General features: G+C 49.8%; 2 protein-coding genes across 3 annotated transcripts; both read right to left on the reverse strand.

Moving 5' to 3' along the window:
- Positions 1 to 1,020: 1,020 nt before the first annotated feature.
- TOB2 (transducer of ERBB2, 2) lies at positions 1,021 to 9,690 on the reverse strand. The gene is made up of 2 exons (XM_063154623.1): positions 9,534 to 9,690; positions 1,021 to 5,473 (listed from the first exon to the last, which is right to left on the reverse strand). The coding sequence occupies exon 2, from the start codon at positions 5,385 to 5,387 to the stop codon at positions 4,365 to 4,367; it is 1,023 nt and encodes a 340-aa protein (XP_063010693.1). The 5' UTR covers positions 5,388 to 5,473; positions 9,534 to 9,690; the 3' UTR covers positions 1,021 to 4,364.
- A 5,176-nt stretch (positions 9,691 to 14,866) lies between these two features.
- PHF5A (PHD finger protein 5A) lies at positions 14,867 to 21,409 on the reverse strand. 2 transcript variants are annotated; one of them, XM_063154626.1, is made up of 4 exons: positions 21,290 to 21,409; positions 20,175 to 20,198; positions 18,589 to 18,755; positions 14,867 to 15,573 (listed from the first exon to the last, which is right to left on the reverse strand). In XM_063154626.1, the coding sequence occupies exons 1-4, from the start codon at positions 21,339 to 21,341 to the stop codon at positions 15,484 to 15,486; spliced, it is 333 nt and encodes a 110-aa protein (XP_063010696.1). In that variant the 5' UTR covers positions 21,342 to 21,409; the 3' UTR covers positions 14,867 to 15,483. The 2 variants fall into 2 exon arrangements, with proteins under 2 accessions (XP_063010696.1, XP_063010695.1); XM_063154625.1 differs by lacking the exons at positions 20,175 to 20,198; positions 21,290 to 21,409 and adding an exon at positions 19,141 to 19,723.
- Positions 21,410 to 21,554: the final 145 nt, after the last annotated feature.

Genomic DNA, 21,554 nt, shown 5'->3' on the forward strand with positions numbered 1-21,554 from the left:
AGAAGAAATTTAGGCTAGAGGGGCTGAGGAGGCATGGGGGATGCTAGTGGGAGTCAGCTCCAGTTCCTTGTTTGGTTTCCTCAAGGACATTCAGAGCAGATCCCTTCAACAGCTTTTTAAGGAGGCAGCGTAGGGAACTTGAGGCACTCCTCAGGCAGGAGGCAGCAGGAGTGTGGTGGGGCTGGGGAAGCTGGGTCACAGCCAGCAGCACATGTGGGGCATGACAGGCATTCCAGCACCTTCCTCAGCCATCTCATCTTTTGCTAATAAGGAGCTGTCTTGAACAGAAATTCTGATTGAAACTCAGCAGTGACAGTTTACAAAAAAAACCAAAATCAGACTACTATCATTGCTGCATGTTCTCATATCCAGCCTCAAGCCCACCCCACTATGGGAAGTGACCTTGGATGAACATTCACAGCAGGGAGGAGAGAGCCTACATATGTACCTCGATGCTCCCTTTGCTTAGCAAGTACCCCAGCCATCCCAGAATAAACACAAACTGGTTTGTGCAGAAGGGAAAGAAATCAACCAAGAATCAGCACCTCTCTGCAGGAAGCACTGCCATGGGGGGCTTCATCTACCCCATGAGTTACACCAGAGGGCTCCTAACCCTGCCTCAAGGGTGATGGTGCTAGTGAGCTGCCACAGAATTTGGGTATTTTAGGAATTTTGCTGCTTGATTGAAGGCTCCCAAAGCACCACACACCAAAGTCTCCCTCCTCCCCCCACTCCAGGGAGCCGAATCACAGCAAGACCAGGGATAGGCAGGCACATTGCCACTTTTTCCTATGTACTGCTATTCTTGGCAGCAGGAGAGGTCACTGAGACAGCTGTCCTGGCCATGTTGCACAATCCTGGGCACCACTGAGCTATTCCTAATGCTGTGAAACCAGGAGCTTGCCTGCAAGGCTGACACTGGGCACCGCTTCATCCAAAGGCGGCTGTAGCCCTCCTTACCCAAACTAGGCACGTCCAAGGTATTCCCTCTGCACTTAGCACACATCACACGACAAACGGTTATTATATCATGCTTTTAATACAAACTTAAAAAAATCTGGAACAATAGAAACTGTACAGATTTGATCAATCTTTTTGTGGGTTTTTTTTTGTTTGTTTTTAACTAAATCTCTAGACACACCAATATCCTGTTCCAAAATATTGCACAACATTCTGAATACAAAACTCTGATTGTATTCCTCCTTCGCTAAAGAAAAGAAAAAAAGAAGGAAAAAAAAAATAAAGAAAAAGACAGCAACCCCCTGGTTCCCCCTCTCAGTAGCCCCCTTCTCCAAAAAAACCCCAAGCAGAGCACACACAGAAACCCTCCACTTGGAGACATACAGACTTCTGTCCTCTTTCACTCCTCTCCCACAAGGCAACTGTCGATTCACTCCTCAGAGAGGGGCGGGAGGAAAGGGAGGCTGAGTGGGGAGAAAGGAATCTTCACCACTTCTTTTTTTTTTTAAAGTTTTTTCCTGAAAAAATATTTTTTCTCTCCTCTTTTTTAAGAAAAAATCTTGAAAAGAAAAAAATTACATTTTTTTACGTTAGAAATATACATATATTATATATACCTCTTACATTTTACAAATGTAGCAAATTATTCAATACAAACAGACATCAACAAAAAGAACATAAACCCATAAAAAATAAAAGTTAAAAAAAAAATCTTCTCTCTTCTCTTCCTAAGAAACCAGGTAAATTAGTGCAGGTTTTTAAAAAATAAAATTGAAGCTGAACGCCTACATCCAAGACTAGAAAAGACCTGAAAAGGCCATTAGTTTCCATTGCTGCCTGATGCTGGAGGAACATTTCTGAAGCACACTTTTTTCCTTTTAAGATGCAAAGAGGTTGGTCCCTCTTCTTTTCCTCCTTCCACTCACACCACTATTTTTAAAGCAGGTATAATACGTGTGGCAGGGCAAAGCAGCATCAAAGCTTCACACACACATAAGCAAGTGGACAGGGGACATCCCCACTTCCTCCCTCCCTCCCTCCCTCCCTGTGCTGGAGGAGAGCACGCTGTCTCACGGCAGCGGCTCGCAGGTGGCTTTGCCAGATGTGGGGACAGTGGGGGGCAACTGGACCAGGTCCTGCCATCAGGGGCTGAACACCCCTCACAGTCCAGTGCAGCATGTGGGGGGGCACCCAGCAGCACCCTGTTGGGGAGAAGGACTCCGTGGCAGTGGTAGCATCCATTAAAAGCAGTAGGTTCAAAGAAAAGAAAAAAGAGAAACGCAACAGCTGGGCCATTCCTCATCAACTTGTCCTAGTCTGGAAACTTGCAGGGTTGAGGTTGTGGGCACCAGCTTTGGGGAAACTGGCTGGGCTCTGCTCTCCTCACCCACCTGCTGCATTGGTCATAGCTCAATAGCAAGCAGCCTGCTTGGGAACCCATGCTAGGACAAGGTCAGGACCGTGCACCCCATCACCCATTGAGGGGACGGGTGGAAACTCTCCTGGGAGAGCTCTGGGCAGAGACAGTCTCCCTGGGACAGCCCATTACCTTCTGCAAACGCTTAGTGGCAACACAACTACAAAAGGGCGGGAGTGCCTCCATCTCAGGGAAGGGAGCAGGAAAAGCACATGGTCAAGCTCATCTCACCTGAAACAAAGATTTCTTGAAAGAGCACATTGGTTCCACAAGTGCAGGAGGAGTGGATTTCAGACTGTGCTCCAAGAAGCATCATTAAAAGAAAACCAAACCTCAAGTTTGGGAAGCAGCAAAAGCTTATTTTTCATTTAAACTGAGAACTTCAAAAACTGGAGTTTCATCATCTCCATCTCTCTCCTCTTCGCACACTTCCATGCTCACACAGCAGCCTCCAAAGAAACCTCCCTTCCCACCAAAAAAGCCTCCATCCTTCCTGGGCATGAAGCAGTCCTCCTCTGGTTTTCTGTGAAGGTGGGTTTTGGAGTCCTCAACAGAAGGGATCAAGCTGAACAGCCACTATTGCCTGACGGCCACACACCATCCTGGACAAAGGTGCAGAGTCCCATATCCCATCCCTGCTGTGAGGAGGCACCTTACATTCACAGACTGAGACAACCACTTGCCTTTGGAGAGCCCATCCCAGCTCTGCCCTAAGCTTGCTGCTGTCCATGCTGATGTGATCTGGCTGGAATGAGGAATTTATGATAGGTGCTTCCTTTTCTCACTGGATCAGCCACCTCCTCATGCTTCTCCAGAAAGGCAAGGGAAGGGATTTAGTCAGGTGCATACCTGGCTGAAAGCATAAACCCTTATGTTACCACTCAAGACAGCAGCTTCAACATCACCCTATCTTCTTGAAAAGTTGTGCTGCCTCACTAACTAAAAAGGAAGGAATTTCCTCTCTGAGACAAGAAGATTAATTCACAGCAGATAATGAGAACTCTGACCTCAGAGGCCACGACAAGTGGATGCTGGCCCCTGCTGCTAGGGAGAACATCTGGGACGTGGGGGAAGGATCCAAGTGGGGTCCAGCTGGTTCAGTGCCACCTCCCCCAAGTCACAAAGAGAGGCAGGTGGTGATTCTACACCACAGGGGCTGTCATCCAGACCGACTGGGCAGCTCCGAGAGAGCACCAAAAAGCCCTCTTGCTCAGGTACACAAAGGTCCAATAACCACAGCCACTAAGCCACTGTGCCCCTGTAGCCACAACTGGAAGTGCAGATGAGGAAGGGAGCAGGAAGAAGCCATTTCACAGTAATGCTCTGCCCTGACTGTGATGTGCTGCGAGATGGTCAAGGAGAAGAGTTAGTGTTTTTCAGCACACAGAACAGCTGATGCCAGCTTGGGCTGGAGCCACAACAGCACAATGGTCTGCGCCCGTGGGCACAGGCGATGTTCTCTGTGTACACAGAAAAAGCAAGCTCACCCACCCATTCTGGCTAGCACGCAACAAGACTGCGTCTGTCCCCACCAACACTGACTCATCCTCTTCTTGTCCCTCCTCCAGCACGGTAGTATGAAGATGACATACACCTACACCCAGGTAGAAGGACCCTGTGTCCAGTGTGGGGCAGGGGGTGGTGCAGGAAATCAGGAGCATTGTGACCTACAGTTGCACCAGTCCTGGGCTGGGGTGGGGGAAGAGGGCACACAAACCAAAAAAAAAGCCCAAGACTCATTTTAAGGAGTAAAAAAGTGAGTAGGAAAAAAGCACAGGTACTGAGTTAAAAAACAATTCAGTGCTTCAGGAGCGTTACCAGCACAGCGCAACAACACTGAGCTCTCTCTTTTCCCAAGAACCTATATTTGTAAGGTTTTAATATTTTCTGTATATTTCTATTTTTCTTTTCTCTCCCTCTTGTTTGTTTGTTTTGTTCTTGTTTCCCCCCTCCCTCCCTGCCCCAAAATACTCTCCTTCCGTTGTATTCAGTTGGCCAGGACGACGGGCTGGAACGACTGGCTAGGATACTGCATGGCATTCAGGTTGTAGCTGAGTCCTTCCACGAAGGGAGACTTCTCCAAAAAGAGGCTATTGGTGCTGCCACCGAAGACCTGAGCCATATCGAAGGTACCACCCGTGCTGGCGTTGAACTGCGATGCTGGCGGGATGCTGCTGGCCTGGCTCTCACTGGCAACACCATCGAAGAAGAGGCTGCTGGCTCCCGGCGAGGCGCCGCTGTAAACGAACTCCTTGGCATTGGGGGAGAGCTGGGACTGCGGGGCTTGGCTCCCAGCGCTCCCGACGAAGTTCAGAGAGTGCATGGACAGGGAGAGGCCCTTGTGCTTCAGCAGGTTGGTGGTGGGAGACCTGACCATTCTCGGCTGCTGCACAGCCCCTGCTCCACCGCCCCCTCCTCCGGCTCCTCCACCCTTCTTCATCTTGGTCGAGCCGAATTTGGTGGCAGCAAAGGTGGCAGTGGTGAAAGTGATGGGCTGTGCAGAGCGAGGGATGAAGGTGGGGCTGGGTGACTGGCCAAAGGAGGGGGACGGAGAGTTGGACAGCGAGTTGTCCTGGCTGCCGATAGGGACAAATACCTGGGCGTCGGGGTTGAAGCTGCTCTTGATTTCTTTGTCCAGCTCTGTGGCACTGCAGCCCTCACTGTCATCTAGGTAGAGAACCTTAACAGAGCCCTTCTCACCGATCTGGTAGGAAACCTCAAAAGGATCAATCCAGACACTCAGCTCTTCTGGCACATTGGCACGCACATCCTCCACAGCCAGCCCGCTCCGCTTGGCCGCCAGCTCCACCACCGGATCCACCGTCTCCCCTATGTGAACACAGCGATAGCCAGATCCCTTCAGAGGTTTCTCTGGGTACCAGTGACCCTCATATTTCTTCTTCAGCAGGCGCTCTAGCTCCTCACCAAACAGGTCTGCCCGCCTCCGAGGAAGCTTGTTGTACAGGTATGAGATGATGAAGTTAAGAGCAACTTTGATCTCCAGATGCATACTCTCTTCCCAGCAAGCAAGTCAGGGCAGTGTATTAAAAGTGACAAAATGACAGAAACATAGACAAGTTTTGACTCCAAAGAGACCTAGGGAAAGAGAGAAAAGGATGGATGAAGACTAGAGAACACAACAACTCTCCTCCTGTTGCGATAAATAACTGTGCCTTTTCACGAACAAAGCAGAATGAGCCGTTTGCACAAATACTAACAAGAAGTAAGGCTCTCTAGGAGAAGCACCACAAATCTACTGATCCTCAAAACAGAGGGATGTTGATAAGGAGAACTCTCCCTGCTCCCCTCAGAAGAAGTAAGGGCGTAGCCACTACCCACATGCAAGTACGTACATCACGCTCACCTTGCTGCCAAGCACTGCTGCTGTAACTCAGCAGGCCACTGTCTGCTCTGGCAGCACACCTAACACGCCTCGCCTGCCCTGGCACTCAGCTGCTTCCAGCACGGCTCACCTGCAGCTGCCTCTCCAGAGCACAAGCACAGCACCTGAACAGCCTCGTGACTCGCTCAGCAGCTCTGTGCAGACCTGCCTGTGCTCAGGACAGCAGGGCTGGCCTCTCCTCCGGGAGGCCGGGTGCCTGTGCCGGGCGCCACGTCCTGCTGGCACAAGCGCAGAAGGGACGAGAAGGAGCGAGGGAGGGCGCCGGGCTCCAGCTGCCAGCCCATGTTTACCATCCCCTTGACTAGCAGGCACATATCTTATTAAGTGTACCCAGTTGAGACTCTGCCTAGCTACAAGCATAAAATCTCAGTTCAAGTCTGCTGGGTGGGGAGAGTGGGACAGTAAATGTATATAAGTTCACAAAATACAAACATACCAACAGCCTGACCAATACAGCTCACATTGCTTATCCCTACACAGAGGGAAGATGAGCTCTGCCAGGATCAGATACCTACTTAATAAAAACTGAAATTGCTTGCCAAAGATTGAAGTAATCCTCCCTCCTCTCTCTGCCTTATGAGGAGGTCTCTAAAATGGAGAGAACCCACAAAAGCACAATGCAAAGCCACAACACTCAAGTCTCCCATTATACACAGATTTGCAAACAATGTTTGTCTGGGTACAAAAAACCCAAAACCAGGTAGGTCAGCACTACGCTCTGTCACTCATCCAAGGAAGATGAATCTCACAGATATTTTAAGAGCAAGCACACTTCCAGTAGCCCCCACACCTCTCCAGGGGAAAGAAGAATATCCAGTTTTTAATTGGCAGCTTAGTCAGAGGCTGCTCTGTGTTCAGCTGCCCTCACCTTGCTCAAAGAGACACACCGTGTTCAACCATCTTCCTAAAATGGGCTTTAGGGATATTCTTGTACAACACTCAGGCCAATGTTTATGATGTGTGACAATTATTTGGGGGTGGGGATAAAGTACAAACACACATAGTTAGCATTCCCCTGACAAATCCCAGCAGCACAACCAGGTATCCATGCTGGCCTAAGTCAGCAGGAGTTAAAAAACTGACCAGACTTGTTTGCTTGGTCTAGTTTAGGAGACAGGAAGGATCAAATAACTTTGAATAAGCCCTCAAATATTTTAAAGCTTAACTGTAAAAGAGGGATGCAGATACTGTGCTTTTTCTGTACTACTCCACGTTCACAGATGCTTAGCTTTAGGAAGATGGTAACCAGAAACAGATCCCACACCTCTGATCTGCCAACAAGGAGGCCAGTTCTGGAAGGAACCCCCTTTGGGTTTGACTCAGCAACATAAAAACACACAGGAACAAGGGAGTGGAAAAGAAGTCTTGTCTTTAAAACCAGCTTTAAGAAATTACTGTAATGTAACAAACTTTGGTAGGTCACTGCAACCTGTCCATATCCAAGTAAGAACACCAAAGAAATAAACAACGATGGTTTTTCTAAGAACAGTTAAGAAGCCTTTTTCGGAAGACAAAAGTCTTGGCACAATGACAGAGCCTTTTCTACAAAAATTAAGTATGAAGCAAACCCCTAAAGAGCACACCTAAACCCTAACAAGAGCTTGTATAGACCATAGTACCTCAAGGGAGCTCTGTAACTTCTTTGGCTTTAAGACGTACAAAAGAGAGGACACCTTGGGATCCCTGCAAGTTAAGCAGGAAGAGAACAGCCAGTTGGTAAGTCTTTTATCTTGTGATAAATTCTAATCCAGATCCAAAATCTATTAAGAGGTCAGATAAAACTGGGAAAGGAACAGTGGCCAAAATTTGTTAACATCCTATCTGCTATACAAATGTCTCAATATACACTGAGGACCCCAGTTCCTCATCAACTTTTCTGCAGAAAGCTGTGAGGAGGTACAATTATACACAATCTCCTTTTGTCTTTTCTCCAATTTTCCTAAAAAGAGAATACTCTGTACCTTGGTTATGAAAAAGGTAAGTTAATTAGCCTAATAACACCAACAACTGTCAAGGTAGAGGCATACAACTGATACCTGCTGAAGGCACAAAAAAGTCACTGGCTTCTCAGGTTGTTGACATGGCAAGATGAGCTCCAGTAGGATCCCCTCAATCTACTGCACTGAAATGTGATAAAATAATTTAAAAAGAAATTTAAGAACCCCCAAACCCACTGAAATCTAGCTGAAGCAGTGTGGCTCTGAGAGAAGAAACTACCGAGTATCAATTGTAAGCGATATTCTGAGCAGTCTTCTATAAAGGCCAGCATTTTCAAACTAAAGGCTTACTGTACATCGAGGTGCTGGCAGGGAACAAAGAGCTGTTTCTCTGCTCTGCGAGGGAAGGCAAGAGGCCCCTCAGACTCCCGGTTTATCGGTATGCTGAATGGGAGAGGCCAGACCACCACTTACAACAGAGAAGAGCGAACACGGGAACGATTCCCTCTCCTCCCGTATACACCAACACGGTGGGTGACCTTGCGGGCATCCCCCTTCGATCTCCCGAACGAGGCCCGGCCCTGCCAACAGGCTGGCCGCCGCCTCGGGATTTAAAGAGACGGCTGTCACGGCGGCCTGCGGTCCCACAGCCGGACACACCCGTCTGGAACGAGAGCGCCCTTCCCAGCACCCCGCCAAGGGCGGCGGAGAGGCTTCCCCCCGCCAGCCGAACGGCCCCGCGGGGCCGAGCCCCGCCGCCCCTGGTAGCGCGGCCATCCCCGGTGCCGGCCGGCCCCGGCACGCCGGGAGCTGTAGTCCTGGCCCCCCCCTCCCCGCCCGCGACCTACTTCTCCCCGGACTGCGGCTCCCGGCGCGCCCCGCGCCCGGCCCGGCGCGTCCCCCGGCGGGGCAGGGCGCAAAATTTTCCAGGGCACATGCGCGCTGGGGCCCGCCCGCCCTTCGCGGCGCTGCCCACGGCCGGGAACACGCCCCGCGGCCCGGGACCGCCGGGCAGCCGCCCCCTTCTCCCCTTCCCTTCCCTCTCTCTCGGCAGGGATGGGCGGGCGCGTCCCCACGCCGCAGCTGTTCCCCCCCCACGGCTGCGGGACGGAGTCCGGGAGGCCAGAAGCCCAGTAACCTTCTGTCCCTCTCCCCCGCCCCCCGCTGCTTGTCCCCTTCGCCCCAGTGGGGCACGCGAGGTCGCAAACAAGGTTCCCAACAGAGAGGGTGGGATGGATGGGGATATGTCAGCAAGAGCGAGCTCCTAGCCCCGCGCACCCAGCGGGGCATCGCAGATCGGGGTGTCCGGGAGAAATGAGGGGAGGGGGGCAGCCCAGCCCAGCCCCGACAGCGCCTTTGTTGTCGCCGGGCTTCTCGCCCTCGGACCTCGTCATGCACGAAAGGGAACACCCCGGTGACATCCCCCTTTCCCGGGAGCCCAGGGCGCCCACCACCGCCCTCGGGCCCAGCCTGCCTTTTTTGGGGCTGCTTAGGGCTGGGGCTGAGCCGCATCCCGCTCCCCCCTTCCCCCCCCCCGCCCCTCAAACTAGGCTGTGGAGAACAAAATGGTGAACTGGGGCACTGCAAAGCGTCCCCGACCCAGTGACTTTCACCTCCATTCTTCTCCCTTGAAGCCCCATTAATCCCCCCGGGGACCATAGCCGCACAGTGACCCCACGGACGGGTAAATCGCTGTCCCTGGTGGGGAGGGAGACGATGGGCCCCCTCAGGCCGAGCTCACAAAGAGGACGCGCGTTGGAGGGGTCCCAGCCCAAGAGGGGGTGTGGGGGAGGAAAGCAGCCCCGGCCCCACTTACTTCGTTCTCGGATCCAGGGCCGGCGGCTGCTGGCGGCTGTCGCGGGGGCTGAGGGCGCTGCCGGCAGGTCTCGTCTCTGCTTTGCCCCGTCTCGTCCGTCCCCTCCCTCCCTTGTCCCCGACGGCGCGGGGCGGGCCCGGTGCTGTGGTGTGGATGCCGCTGCTGCGCCCCCAGAGCCGCCCGCGCCCTGGCCCCGAGTGAGCCAACTCACGGCAAACTTTCACCCTTAGCAACCTCTCGGCGCACGGATCCGCTCCCGCCCCGCGTGATGCGGCCGCGGGGGGCGGGCCGGGACTACTTCTCCCTCCCGTCGCCGTCCGCAGCGCCCTAGGATGGACGGGGGGGGGGGGGCGGAAGGCGTGACGGTGGAGCCCCCTCTGCTGCCCCCACCCCCGGCACCGGGAGTATCCCGGATCCGAGCTCAAGGGAAAGAGGGAAGGGGCCGCGGCCTTAGCGGGGATTGACCTGAGAATTTCCCCAAGCGGCTTAGCTTGAGGCGACGGGGGGATGGGAGTGGAATCGAACGGAGCCGGGAGAGACGGGACTGGCCGGCCTGGTCCTCGCCCCCGCGCACCGTGGGTACGGTCAAGCCGCAGCTCAGCGGCAAGGCCAGCCCGGGACTCCCGAAGGGACAATTCTCTGCACACCCCAAGCACGTCTGCGATGACCCCCGTGGTGGAGCCCCCCGCCCCGCTACAGCGGAGGAGCTCGGGGAGATGTGCCCAAGGCAATCCCGGCTCCCTCCATCGTCACAAACCCCTCCGGATCCCCGGTGCCCGATGCGGGCGGGGAGCCCGGGGGGCTGCGAGCGCATCCCCCTGGGGAACACCGGGGCAAGGCCAAACCGGGCGGGCTGGTGTCACCGCGGGAGGAACAGGAGCGCCACGGCCACCTCCGCGGCCCCGAGACGGGCACGGAGACCCCGCCCCCGACACGCGCTCCCGCCTCCCGAACTATTTTGTCTTCGCACGCCTGTGTCCCTCCGCCTCCAACAGAGCAGGGCCGGCCCCACCGCGGCGGAGACGAGAGACCCGCAAGGTGCGCGAGCGCCGGCCGTGCTAAAAATAACTGCGGCGTGTTAGCAACAGCCTTACCATTGGCTGGCCTGCCCCGGCGGCGCCTTCGGATTGGAGCGCTGCCTCGGCCAGTGAGCCGAAGGGGGTGTGCGCGCCGGGCGCTGCCGGGAGATGTAGTCACCGGGGCGGGCGCGGCCTGCCCCCGTCCCGGCTGCTCCCCCCGCACCGCGGGGCCTTCGCGGGCTCGGGGACACAGGCTGCCCTGGGGAAGGACAACCACGGTGACAGCCGTCCCTGGGGCCACGGGCCGATGGCGGCACCTCGACCACCACAGGCTGAGTTGCACCACCCCCTGGCAAGCTGAAGGCACTCTCAGCCAGCACACAAACGGACCCGCACCCTGTATTTCAAAGCAGACCCATTGCTAGTTCCAGGAAAATAAAGAAAATGCCTACAGGCATCCCCAGGCCGTGTGTGTTACAGTCCAAGGTCACGCCACCTTTCACACACACCACTTGCAAAGGCTGTTTGCTGTCCACACTTAAAGCAACTTTTGACCCAAGTAACACCCCAAACTAGTGGAAGGGACACGGCAAATGGTGTTTCCAGGCTCTCCCAGCCACGTGTCCTGCATCCTCCCCGGTGCTGACACAAGCACAGGGTGACACAGGCATTACCACAGTCCCTGTGCAGCAGGGGTAGCTGGCCTGGCAACCATCCCCAAAGTGCAAAAATACAAAGTTCATCTCTTGTCCTATTTCCACAATAGCCTTCAACCTTCTTCTGGGTTTGGTTTGTCCTCCTCTCTCATTCAGGAACACTTTACCTCAGGTACTGCCTTTGCCACAGAAGAGCATTTCTTTTGAGCCCAGGCAACACCAAATCCATTAATGTTTCTACCCAGCCACAGCAGCTAGCCTTGCTCATTTTCCCACTGATAACAGAAAAAAAAAAAAAAACCAATAACTTTTGAAGTTGTTTTATTTTCTGCAGGGAAAGGGGAAAGAGAAGAGGAAGATTTATGAGAGCTATTATGAGCAGCCTTATTTTTGTCACTCCTATTTTAAAAGGAATTTACTTACAAAAGAACACCTTTGTTTCTTTTTTTTTTTCTTCAATTATTCCCTTGCCTTGCTGGAAGCAAAATCATACTGTCAGCCAGAGATCAGGAAATTAAAACGACTGAGCTATTTTTAGCATCATTAAGCAAAAAAGGGCAATTACATTTCTAAAATTCTATTATTGTTTTAATAAGGTGTTAGCAAGAGGGTGTCACGTATTAGGGCTCTTTAAAATACCTGTGCCTTGACCGTGCTCCTTTAATTATGGCGTCGCCCTTGCACACATGCAGGCAGAGGAATTCTGTCACAGGATCTGCTCCTGCATTCTCAGCCATTTGGCTATTAAGTCAAAGCAAAGCTCCCCTGTCACGTGGACATGGGCAGGGTAACAACTGCCAAGCCACTGGGACAGAGCTCGTTTGGTTGGGTTATTTAATGCCAAGGAAGGGGAGTCAGGTTATAATTGGACATAATTAATATCGCCATACCCTGAATCCTCTGTACATTCAATTCACATGACAACCCCAAGGAAATGAAAAATTCTTTCCTGCTATTGAAAGAGGCAAACATCTCTAGCTGATGTCTGTAATGAGAAAATAACAGCTTCTGTGCAGATAAGGTTTCAGAAATGAGATTTTGTCCATGCAGCTCCCACAGGAAAAGCTCACAGGCAGATTCAAAACCTCCACCTACCTTTTCTTTTTGCTTTACCTCTTTTTAAAGAGAAGTAATGCTTGGGGCTCAAGGGCTTTGTCTAGGTGGTTCAAGGAAGTGGATGTGTGTTACAGAGCTATTTGCTGAGCTCAGCTGTAGTTGTGGCTGGCAGTTGGTCTGAAGGGGTGTGTAACAGGGAACACCTACATTTCAGAACACAGCAATGCCTTGTTAGTACTGGCAACAGAGGCCGATTTCTTAATAGGCCAAGAGGTCCTACGTTCTCTCCTTCAATGTAAATATTTAAAATTCAAGGAGCTTTTTTTTTTTAACTTGTTATGCAACATTTTAATAAAAAAAGAAAAAAATAACACTACCTAGAAAAGTAACAGCAGGAAGATACATTTAGCTCCAAGCATTGGGATTTGAAGACAGCACCACGGGGGTTCAGCTGCCACGTCCACAAAGCTGTCCCTGTCTCTCCCACCCTTCCCTGCTGTTGCCACGCAAGTACTTTGCAGCTGGCAGTCAGGGAGCCCCTGAATATGGCTGCATAAAACTCCACGGAGGGATGAAGCCCTTCCAAAGCTTGGCCTGCACACAGCAGCAGGACGTGTCTTGTCTCATTTTTTTCCCTGCGGGGAAGCTCGCCCTTTTAGCCTGTGCTCTGGTCTCCAGTACTGCAAGGCAATCTCCTTCTCCTGGACAAATACTTTAAAATCTGTTTAGGTGAAAAATAATGTACTTTTATAGAGGGCCTGCCTAGGTATCATCTACTGGTGCACAGAAATCATTACCAAGCAAGCAAGGTCATGTTTTTCTGGGCTACACAAATGTGTCCATTACCCTTGTCTGAATTAGCAGCTTCAGGGCAATGTACCATCCATGCTCTGAAAGTACCAGAAAGGCAGTGGCACTGAACTGATCCGAGCACCAGCAGCATTTGGCATGCTCCCCAGAGCTGTCTGAGCAAACAAGGCAAAGGGGAAAAAGCCTGTCCCTCCCTCTCTCCACCTGCCCAGTGACTCAGAACAACTAGAAATGGCAGCTTAACTCTCAGAACACAGACCAATATATCCAGCAGTCAGCGTGAGGGCATCGGGAGTGCCAAGAAAGTGAGTATGTTCAGCTGTTTTGGGCGATGGGGGAAGGGATGGGAACACTCGTACCTCTACAGCAAGCCCTGCCTGGCTGATCCTGCTAAATGATTAGGAACAGGAGTGCTCTAAAATTAGTTCACCAGGGTGTATTGGTTCTGAGACAAAAAAATAATTCCTTACTTCATTTCCCTCTACTTCTACTGATAAACTTTGTCATCTTTCAAATTTCTGGGAAAGAAAATAAGTGCGTACAAACCTTCTGCATTCCTAGTGAGATAATATGGGCGGCCTGACTGAGGGTAAGTGATAAATTCTGGTTGAAGTGATAAAGTTCCAGGTACAACAAATCTGCATGTCATGGCCAGCTTTTAAAGAAACACAGAATTTAAAATGGCCAACAACAGGTCTGACATGGGCTTCCTGGTCTGCAGAGGCAGTTGCTTATTCCCATAGAACTGCTTTGGGAGAACAGGTTTGCTGTAACCAATGAGCTAGATTGCTCTGAACATCATGGCAAATGGCATCCATCAGAAACTGTGTAGGGAAAAAGACATACTGATACTCTCAGAACTACAAAAAGCTTGGAAGAGAAAATTGACAGAATTAATAGCTGGGGGCAGGAGAGGGAGGAGCAGCTGAGATAGCTGTAGGGCCAGTGACAGCTACAGCCAGCTGCAGCAGGGAAAAATTACTTTTGAGGAGAGGATAATCACAACTTGTGTGCTTTTCACTTTTATCCAAATGGTTGGAGCAGGTAGAAGAGGTATTTAAGCCAAGGAGTAGTTAGAGGAATTGGTACTAGCCTCAAGGGAATAGCTGAAATCCTGGAAGGGGCACAAAACGAAAAAAAGTTTTGGGGCTCTGCACCCCAAAACTTCACAAAGACAACTATGTTAGTGTAGCACACGCTCTGCTCAGACTGCAAGTGCTTGAAGGACTGCAGGGCACACTGAGCCAGGGCCCTGCTTTAACCATCTGAGGAGTACACACCCGTGGGGAACTCGGTTCCGCTTCTGCACAAAGGCCCTGTTCCCAGATCTTTGCTGAGCCAACAGAGTGCTTTTAGCCTCTCCTGGTATTTGACTAACAAGCAGCCTCTGGTTTCCAGCACGCACACGGCCAATAGCCCAGAACACAATGGTTGGTTTCCCATTACAGCACGGAAGGCTTTAACTTATTCACAAGAACAGGATAGCCAGTCAAATAGCTTAGTAGGGTTAGAAAGGGATTGGATGTTTGCATGGTGAAACAACATCCACGGCCGTATTAGCCGGGATAAGGGTTACAAGCTCAGCGATCCTCATGCTACAGGACAAAATGATCAGTGGCTGGGATCACAGGCAGACAAAAGCAACAGCCGTTCCCTGAAGCTCCTTGTGGCAAGGTCACGTGGCCATAAGCAGAAACCAGATAACCCATTGTGAAGTGCTGGCTGGGCTAATCCTCTGTGTCCCCAGCAAGCTCCAGAGAGGCTAGGCACAGAATGAACCAAATAGAAATCCTTGTACCAAAAATAAAAACCCGAAAGGAAAAGCTTTATTGGTATGCATCCTACAGGAATGGTTACAAGAAACGGCCTTGGATTTATCTGTCAAAGTAAACATGGAACAGCTGTGCTCTCCCTAGGAAGGTACCAGACAAGAGCAGATTCCTTACAAAACAGGGCAGCATGGAAATATACCGGAGGAAGGGAGGAGGGGAGCGGATTGGTGTTTTGTTCTTCAACACTGATGGATGGGGCAATTTCAAAAAATTGAGAGGAGGCCCAGTAAGAAGAGCCTCAAGGTGTTTCTCCACACTAAAAACAGCACTTTCCATTTTTACATGGCTCCTTCTATGCGTAAGTGCTTGCCCACTCTGCTTTGTATAGAGCTGGGGCAACTACTAGCAGAGCTTCTGCAAAGGGAAGAGACAGTAATCTTCATTTGCCCTCTCATTACTGGTTCTCATCAGGTTTCAGTCCCCACTCAGTGTGTTATTTCTCCAACCCTAAGTATATTACTGAATTTGTATTGCTTTAGAAAAAAAATAATCAACAAGTTTTCAATAAGAGTGAAGTCCAGAGATGTTCCAAGGCCCTCTTGCCAACCCAACAGGAGGTAGCCATGTACGAATAGGATCACCTCTTCTTGAAGCCATACTTTTTCCTTTCATAGAAAAGATCTGTCTTGGAACTGCCCAGGTTGACAATCTTAGGGCAACCATCTCTCTGTAAGAAAAGAAAATGCAAGTTAGGAAATGAGCAAACACAGAACAACATCATAGCTGTGGCAGATTCTCAGTTCCCACAGTCCTTGCCCTGTCCTCAACACATTTCAAACACCTGTACAAAGTGCTCTCCAGTGCTGGTTACCAGTAAGAGAGTGCAACAGAGAAGAGCATGGATGTCTCTTCAGCATTACTGCAGGACATGGTCTCCCTCAGGGCCAAAATGGAAAACAGCTCATATAACATCAGCCATTTCATGAAAAGGGTGCGCTGTGCCATGAGACTTGATTCTTTCTAAATCAGGATATGCAGGACTTCTAGGGCCCAGAGGAGTAACCTTTCCCCTCCTTAGCAAAGAAGAATCTTGAGGCTCTAGATGTCACCAAACCATTCTTGTGTTCAGGAACCCCTCAGCAGTGACAGCAGAACTGAATCTTAGATTTCTTGTATCCTGGATTGATTACTGCAGAGGCTGTAGGGTCAGCTACCCACAGCAGCTACATAAGTAAGTTCTTGTACCTGAATTCCAGCAGATGGTGAGAAAAAAGCCTTGAGAAAAGCAAGGGGAGTAGGGTAGAGGTATGGTTGCAAAACCAAATCAGAAATGCCTTCTTGGTATACCTGGGAAAATTTGCCCGTGGGCCACCTGAGTCCAGCACCTGCATAATTCTTTAGGGCAAAACATTATGGCTGGCCACAGCAGTTGTGAGGGACCCAGCAGGCAAAGGAACACGTGTCCTGGGCTGAAGAGCAAGCCTGAGTGCTTCAGATTTAGAAAGCCCCTGGGCAGATGTCAGATGCTGTAGAATCTGCACCCAAGCTGCCTGGCTCCCATGCCAAAGATGCAATCTGGTGGGGAGGATCTGCATGATAGGAATAACAGGAGAGGTGGGGAACAGAAATCATCCCTCCCCCATCCACCTGCCATGACCCATTTCTAGCTACTGTCTCCTTATTTCATTTTGAACCTCAATAGTAGGACTCTTTCAAGAAAGACTTCCTCCCACAATCCATGGAGTCTGTTCAAATGTTGACAGCCTTATTGCAGGGCTCTGTTCATTCCTCCACCTCCTCCTAAGGACACAGCTCATGAGCACCCTCCTTTCTCCAAGAAAAGATTACTATTTGCAACTCACTGATGTCCTGGGTGACAAGGTGGGATTCAGGCCTTTACCCACAGATCAAAGTGGGCTGAAACAATACTTCATTCCTTCCTGCACCAGAACAAATGAACCAAGAGTAACCAGGTCCTTTGCTTTGTGCCCAATAGCAGTCTATCTCTGCCATCCATTTTATTTGCTTTCTTGCTTCACTATTTTTTCCAGTCTTTCTCTGAGGATGATGAAAATGCTGTAGCTGAAGCCTTGGACTGTTAAAGCTTCAGGTACAGAGCTCTGCCCATCTGGTTTTCTTATTCACATCAGCACCAGATACCATAATTGTGACAGGCAGCAGCACACTTAATTTTTTCTCCTTCTGGGCTCCCTATGCTTGTGCAAGCATTCTTCAATCCTGCAACAAATCATGCCAAATCTGCTGTTTCAGATCTGCAACTTCACATATGCAATAATATGTAACATCTGAGTTTTCTGCTACAGAGCAACTTTCTTCACTCACAGCAGCATTCACCCAGGTGTCACCCAGGTCACCCCAGACCTGTTATTCTTTTCTAACTCCAGACCTGTTATTTTTCTCTAGCTCTATGTTTTCTACAGTCCTCCTTGACAGAGCAGCTGGTTATTTCACACCTGAATCAAACATAAGATACAGGTAATCTCAGGTTATGAAAAACACTTGTTGGGAATCCCTAAGAATCGATAAAACTAAAACCAAGCCTATTTTGCTCATGACTTATAAAGCCAGGCATCTTCATTCCAAAGGCAAGTGAACAAAATTACCGTTTCTCACAGCATTTATAACGTAGGAGGCAGCACCCCCATCAAAGCACTTATATCCATATTTGGATCCAGAGAAAGATTATGGTCCTGTTAGATCTAATGACTAAACTCAAAGGAACACCTGCTCCTGTTCTGGATTTGGCTGCAGGTCTCTAGAGAAAACAGGCACTAGAGAGAGTTAAAGCAGCAACTCACTCAGCTGAGGACACTCCTGTAAATCACTCTGAACCACTCTCTCAGCACGTTCTTCACAGTCATTAGGGTGTGTAGGAAATGACATTTGCAGAGCACCAAACAACTTTTAACAGACACTCTCACAGCTACCAGGCCTATATTCTGGGATAGCAGAACTGTAAGCATCATGTTCTTGTTCTCCTGTAAGGTCTTTCTAACGCTTTGTTGCAATTCATGTTCTGCACCCATCGTGTTGGATTATTAACAAAAGCCTTACAAGGGGTGAACAGCTGCCTCATTTCCCACATGCAATGGCTTTCAGCACAATATTGTAAAAAGACGATAGCTCTGGCTATAGACAAAAGGGATCATTATACCAAAAAGCATTAGCAGAAAGAGAAATATCTACAGATAATAATACAGACAATTCCAGAACAGAGTAAGAAAATATAAATTGTATTCCACTGAAATTATACAAGAAGCATCAAACTTGTGAAACACAATTACCACACTAAGGACCAACTTTACCTTGTTATTCAAAGGAAAACAAAGGTTTTGATTCCACTGGCCTCATAGTACCATATGTACTCTTAATCAGTGGCTCCTAGTGGACTTTAGGGAGGAGCTGCTTCTGCCACTGTCTTGCAGTGTCTGCAATATTTCTGACCCTGGTGAAACCTAGGCTGGAGCTGTACTAAGATAACAACCTGAAGTGGTAACAAGCAGTGTGTGGAGGAAATGAACTGTGAGCGTGCAAAACAGTCAGAGATCCTTAGAATGAAGAGAGTTACAATACCTCCAAATGCTTTGCTAACACAGAGACCTATCAACAGGGGAATAAAGGTTTCAGACAAACAAGAGCCAATCATCCCAGCACTAATTTCAGCAGCTCCAAGCCCCTTAAAGGGAAGCATGACTACCACGTAGCAGGGATGGCAACTTACATCCTTCTCCTGGATGGTGCACTCCTTGCAGTAGTAGGCGTCGGACACGCCGGGCCCCCCGCAGATGACGCAGCGGCCCTGGTAGGAGCCGTAGTTGCACTCGTCACAGATGCGCACCAGGGTGCAGGGCCGCACGTACGAGTCACAGATCACACACTTGCCATCGCCTGCGGGCACAGCACAGCCTTTGCTCACACAGGGTCCTTTCTGCCACCCCACACCACAGCAAAAGCTTCCTGGTCAAATAACTTCCCCGTACGCTCAAAGACAATACAGCAGAACTGCAGAAACGTGCCTTGCGGGCACAGGGCACAACTTGGTATTGCACACAGACTTGACAGGAACAAGAGCTGTGGCCTGCAATATTTGAGTTTTTTTTTAAATTTTGTCATTCATTCACAGTCAGAGAAGAAACCCAAAATTACTTGGGTAACTACTTTGTGATTAGCCAAGACTTGCTTAGATCGTACCACTACTTTTACTCTAGAACTTTTCCTGACTTATTCATTTGCAAAAGAAAAAAAGCCACACTGACAGGACTAGAGTCCTTACCTACACAGAAGCAGCAGTGTAAGCTTCTCCCACAGTGCCACATCAACAAAAGTCTGGAGTTACTATGCTCAAAGAGATAAGAGACTGTACTCATGGTCCCTTTAATCCTTCATCTGTGACAAGGCCAAAGGAAGGGCAAAGTGGCATAAGCAGCCATTTCACGAAAGTTGCTCTTGCGCTCTCACAAGGAACCGAGTGAAATTCAAGTACTGATATCAAACAGGCAAGGAGCCATCAGATGCCAGGGACAGTTTCTGCTGAGCTGGACCTTTAACAAAACACTGACCTATGGATAAAAGGTTTCATATCCTATTACCAGTTCCCAAGGTATCTAATCCTGACTCCCACAACAGCTTGCCTAACCTGCTCTTAAATCTCTGGCGTGACAGCCCTCAGCTACTACCAATGAGAATCTGTTTCACTGTCAGGTGCTCTTGAAAATGATCTTCTTGCTTCAGACTGTCCTTCTCCCACTTTGCTTATTCTCACACTGTTTTCGAGTCACAAACTACTCACCTCATTTGTTCTGCTCCCCTACATGTTTTAACAACAGATCACAAGGATCTAACAACAGATCACACTCTTTCTCCCCTTTCACAGCTAATCACTGGATTCCGTGAGTGTTTTTCCTGTTCTAACTTTAGATGTTTGCCCTCCATTTCTTCTTCTCCCAGATGCTAACGGGAACCTTTCTTGCAGTATGATGAAGCCAAAACCCATAAATGCATTTTCCCCCTGCTTTAAAATGATCAGGATGATATTTTGGTATTGCAGATTCAAGGATTCAGTGAAGCAGGCACTGTAGCTTCAGCCACTAGAAATGCTATCAGCAGGTACTCTGGGACTGCTTAGCTTGCAACTTTTTAAGGATTCCTTGAGCTACACTTGCAATGTCAAGGTAATTGCTCCCTTCTCAAAGAGTGACGTTAAGTTTGGGGTCAAAGCAAAACTAGATTCCAGCCTTCAAACCCAAACTGCATGCTCTAACCTCAACACCACCCTCTCAAGCAAATAAATGTGGATACTATACTTACATTTTTCACAGAGTCTTCCGATTGCTGGGGAAAAAAAAAAGAAAAAAATATTTGAGGCAGGAGAAAAATCCAAGTAAGTACAAGCTTGAATGTCAAATAATTATCTTCTGCAATGAGCAGTCCTTAAAAAATTAAAGGTTAAACTACAGAAACAGTTAGAGCATAAATACAAACATTCATGATAAACAATATGTATCCTCCTGGAGAGATTTATCAGGACCAAAGATGCACTATGAATGCACAATGACACCCCCCTGCAGTAAGAACACCCACATTCATCATTCATTTCAAACACAGCCAGTGTGTCTGACTGAAGGAAATGATGTACGTGAGTCTTGGCACAGCTTTTATGCTGGTTTTAGTGGGGGGAAAAGCCAAAATCAAGTGTTTGCTTAAAGCAGTCCAAATACCTTCTTTGCTTTAGAACATGAAGGTAGCTAAATGTGTCTTAGAAATCATTTCACTTCTCTGGGACATTCACAACAATGATGTTAGAAACTTGGATAAATGTAATAAATATGGACTTTCAAAGACTGGATATGCACATCCACAAAGACTAAATATTGATTTGTCTGAAGTCTGAAAGAGAAGAGATTTGCCAGGACACGACTTTTCAACACAGACAGATGGTGAGAAGCACTGATTATTCTGAAAAGAGATTTACTATGGACAGTGCAGTTGAATGCTTCGCCTTTATGGATCTTGCTTTTCCAAGGAGTAACAAAAACCTGGAAGGGATACCCCAACTTCTAATCTCGTCTAAGAGTTCTCTGAACCCTGACCCAAACGCTGACTCAGATGCGACAGGGGCAAATCCCGTTATCTGTATTACAGGAATAACCCGGAAGATAACTTTTGCCTCGCGGCCACAAAAATGCTTCCAAATGCTGCTGGATCCATAATGCACGAGGGGGAAAAAAAGGGAAATAAAAGGAAAACAAAAGAGGGAAGGAGGGAGGGAGGGCGGAGCGGGTGGCGCGCGCCGCCGCTCCCGCGCCTCAGCCGGGCCCGAGGGCCGCGCGCGGGCCCCACGGCCGGTACGGCGCGCGCCTCCCGCCCGCCCCGCGGCGGGAAAGGGGCGAAGGGAACCCCCGTCCTCTTCCCCGGGCACCCACCGACGCCCGCCTGCTTGCGGCAGAAGATGAGGTCCGGGTGGTGCTTGGCCATGGCGAGGCGACACTCGCCCGGCGCTGCTGCTGCTGCGGGCCCGCGGAGCCCTCAGTGCCGCGCCGCCCCCGGGTCCTGGCCGGGGTGAGACCGGCGCCTGCCAAAGCGCCTCCCCCGAGCGGGAAAACGCCGAGGGATGCCGAGATAAACTCTCCCCCTAAAGCCACCCCTTCTCTAGCCTTCCCCCGCCCAGAGGAGCCCCTCGTGGTAGCA

The sequence above is a fragment of the Melospiza melodia genome, chromosome 4 (assembly GCF_035770615.1).
Source record: "Melospiza melodia melodia isolate bMelMel2 chromosome 4, bMelMel2.pri, whole genome shotgun sequence".
In the NCBI taxonomy this organism is placed as follows: domain Eukaryota; kingdom Metazoa; phylum Chordata; class Aves; order Passeriformes; family Passerellidae; genus Melospiza; species Melospiza melodia.

Excerpts from the sequence above, each read along its gene's own strand:
- TOB2 (XM_063154623.1), bottom strand. The coding sequence starts at position 5,387 with ATGCATCTGGAGATCAAAGTTGCTCTTAACTTCATCATCTCATACCTG.
- PHF5A (XM_063154625.1), bottom strand. The coding sequence starts at position 19,234 with ATGAGTACAGTCTCTTATCTCTTTGAGCATAGTAACTCCAGACTTTTG. Across the intron at positions 18,756-19,140 it reads ACACTGCTGCTTCTGTGTAG|GCGATGGCAAGTGTGTGATC; the intron begins GTAAGGACTCTA and ends CTGTGCCCGCAG. Across the intron at positions 15,574-18,588 it reads GCACCATCCAGGAGAAGGAT|AGAGATGGTTGCCCTAAGAT; the intron begins GTAAGTTGCCAT and ends CTTTTCTTACAG.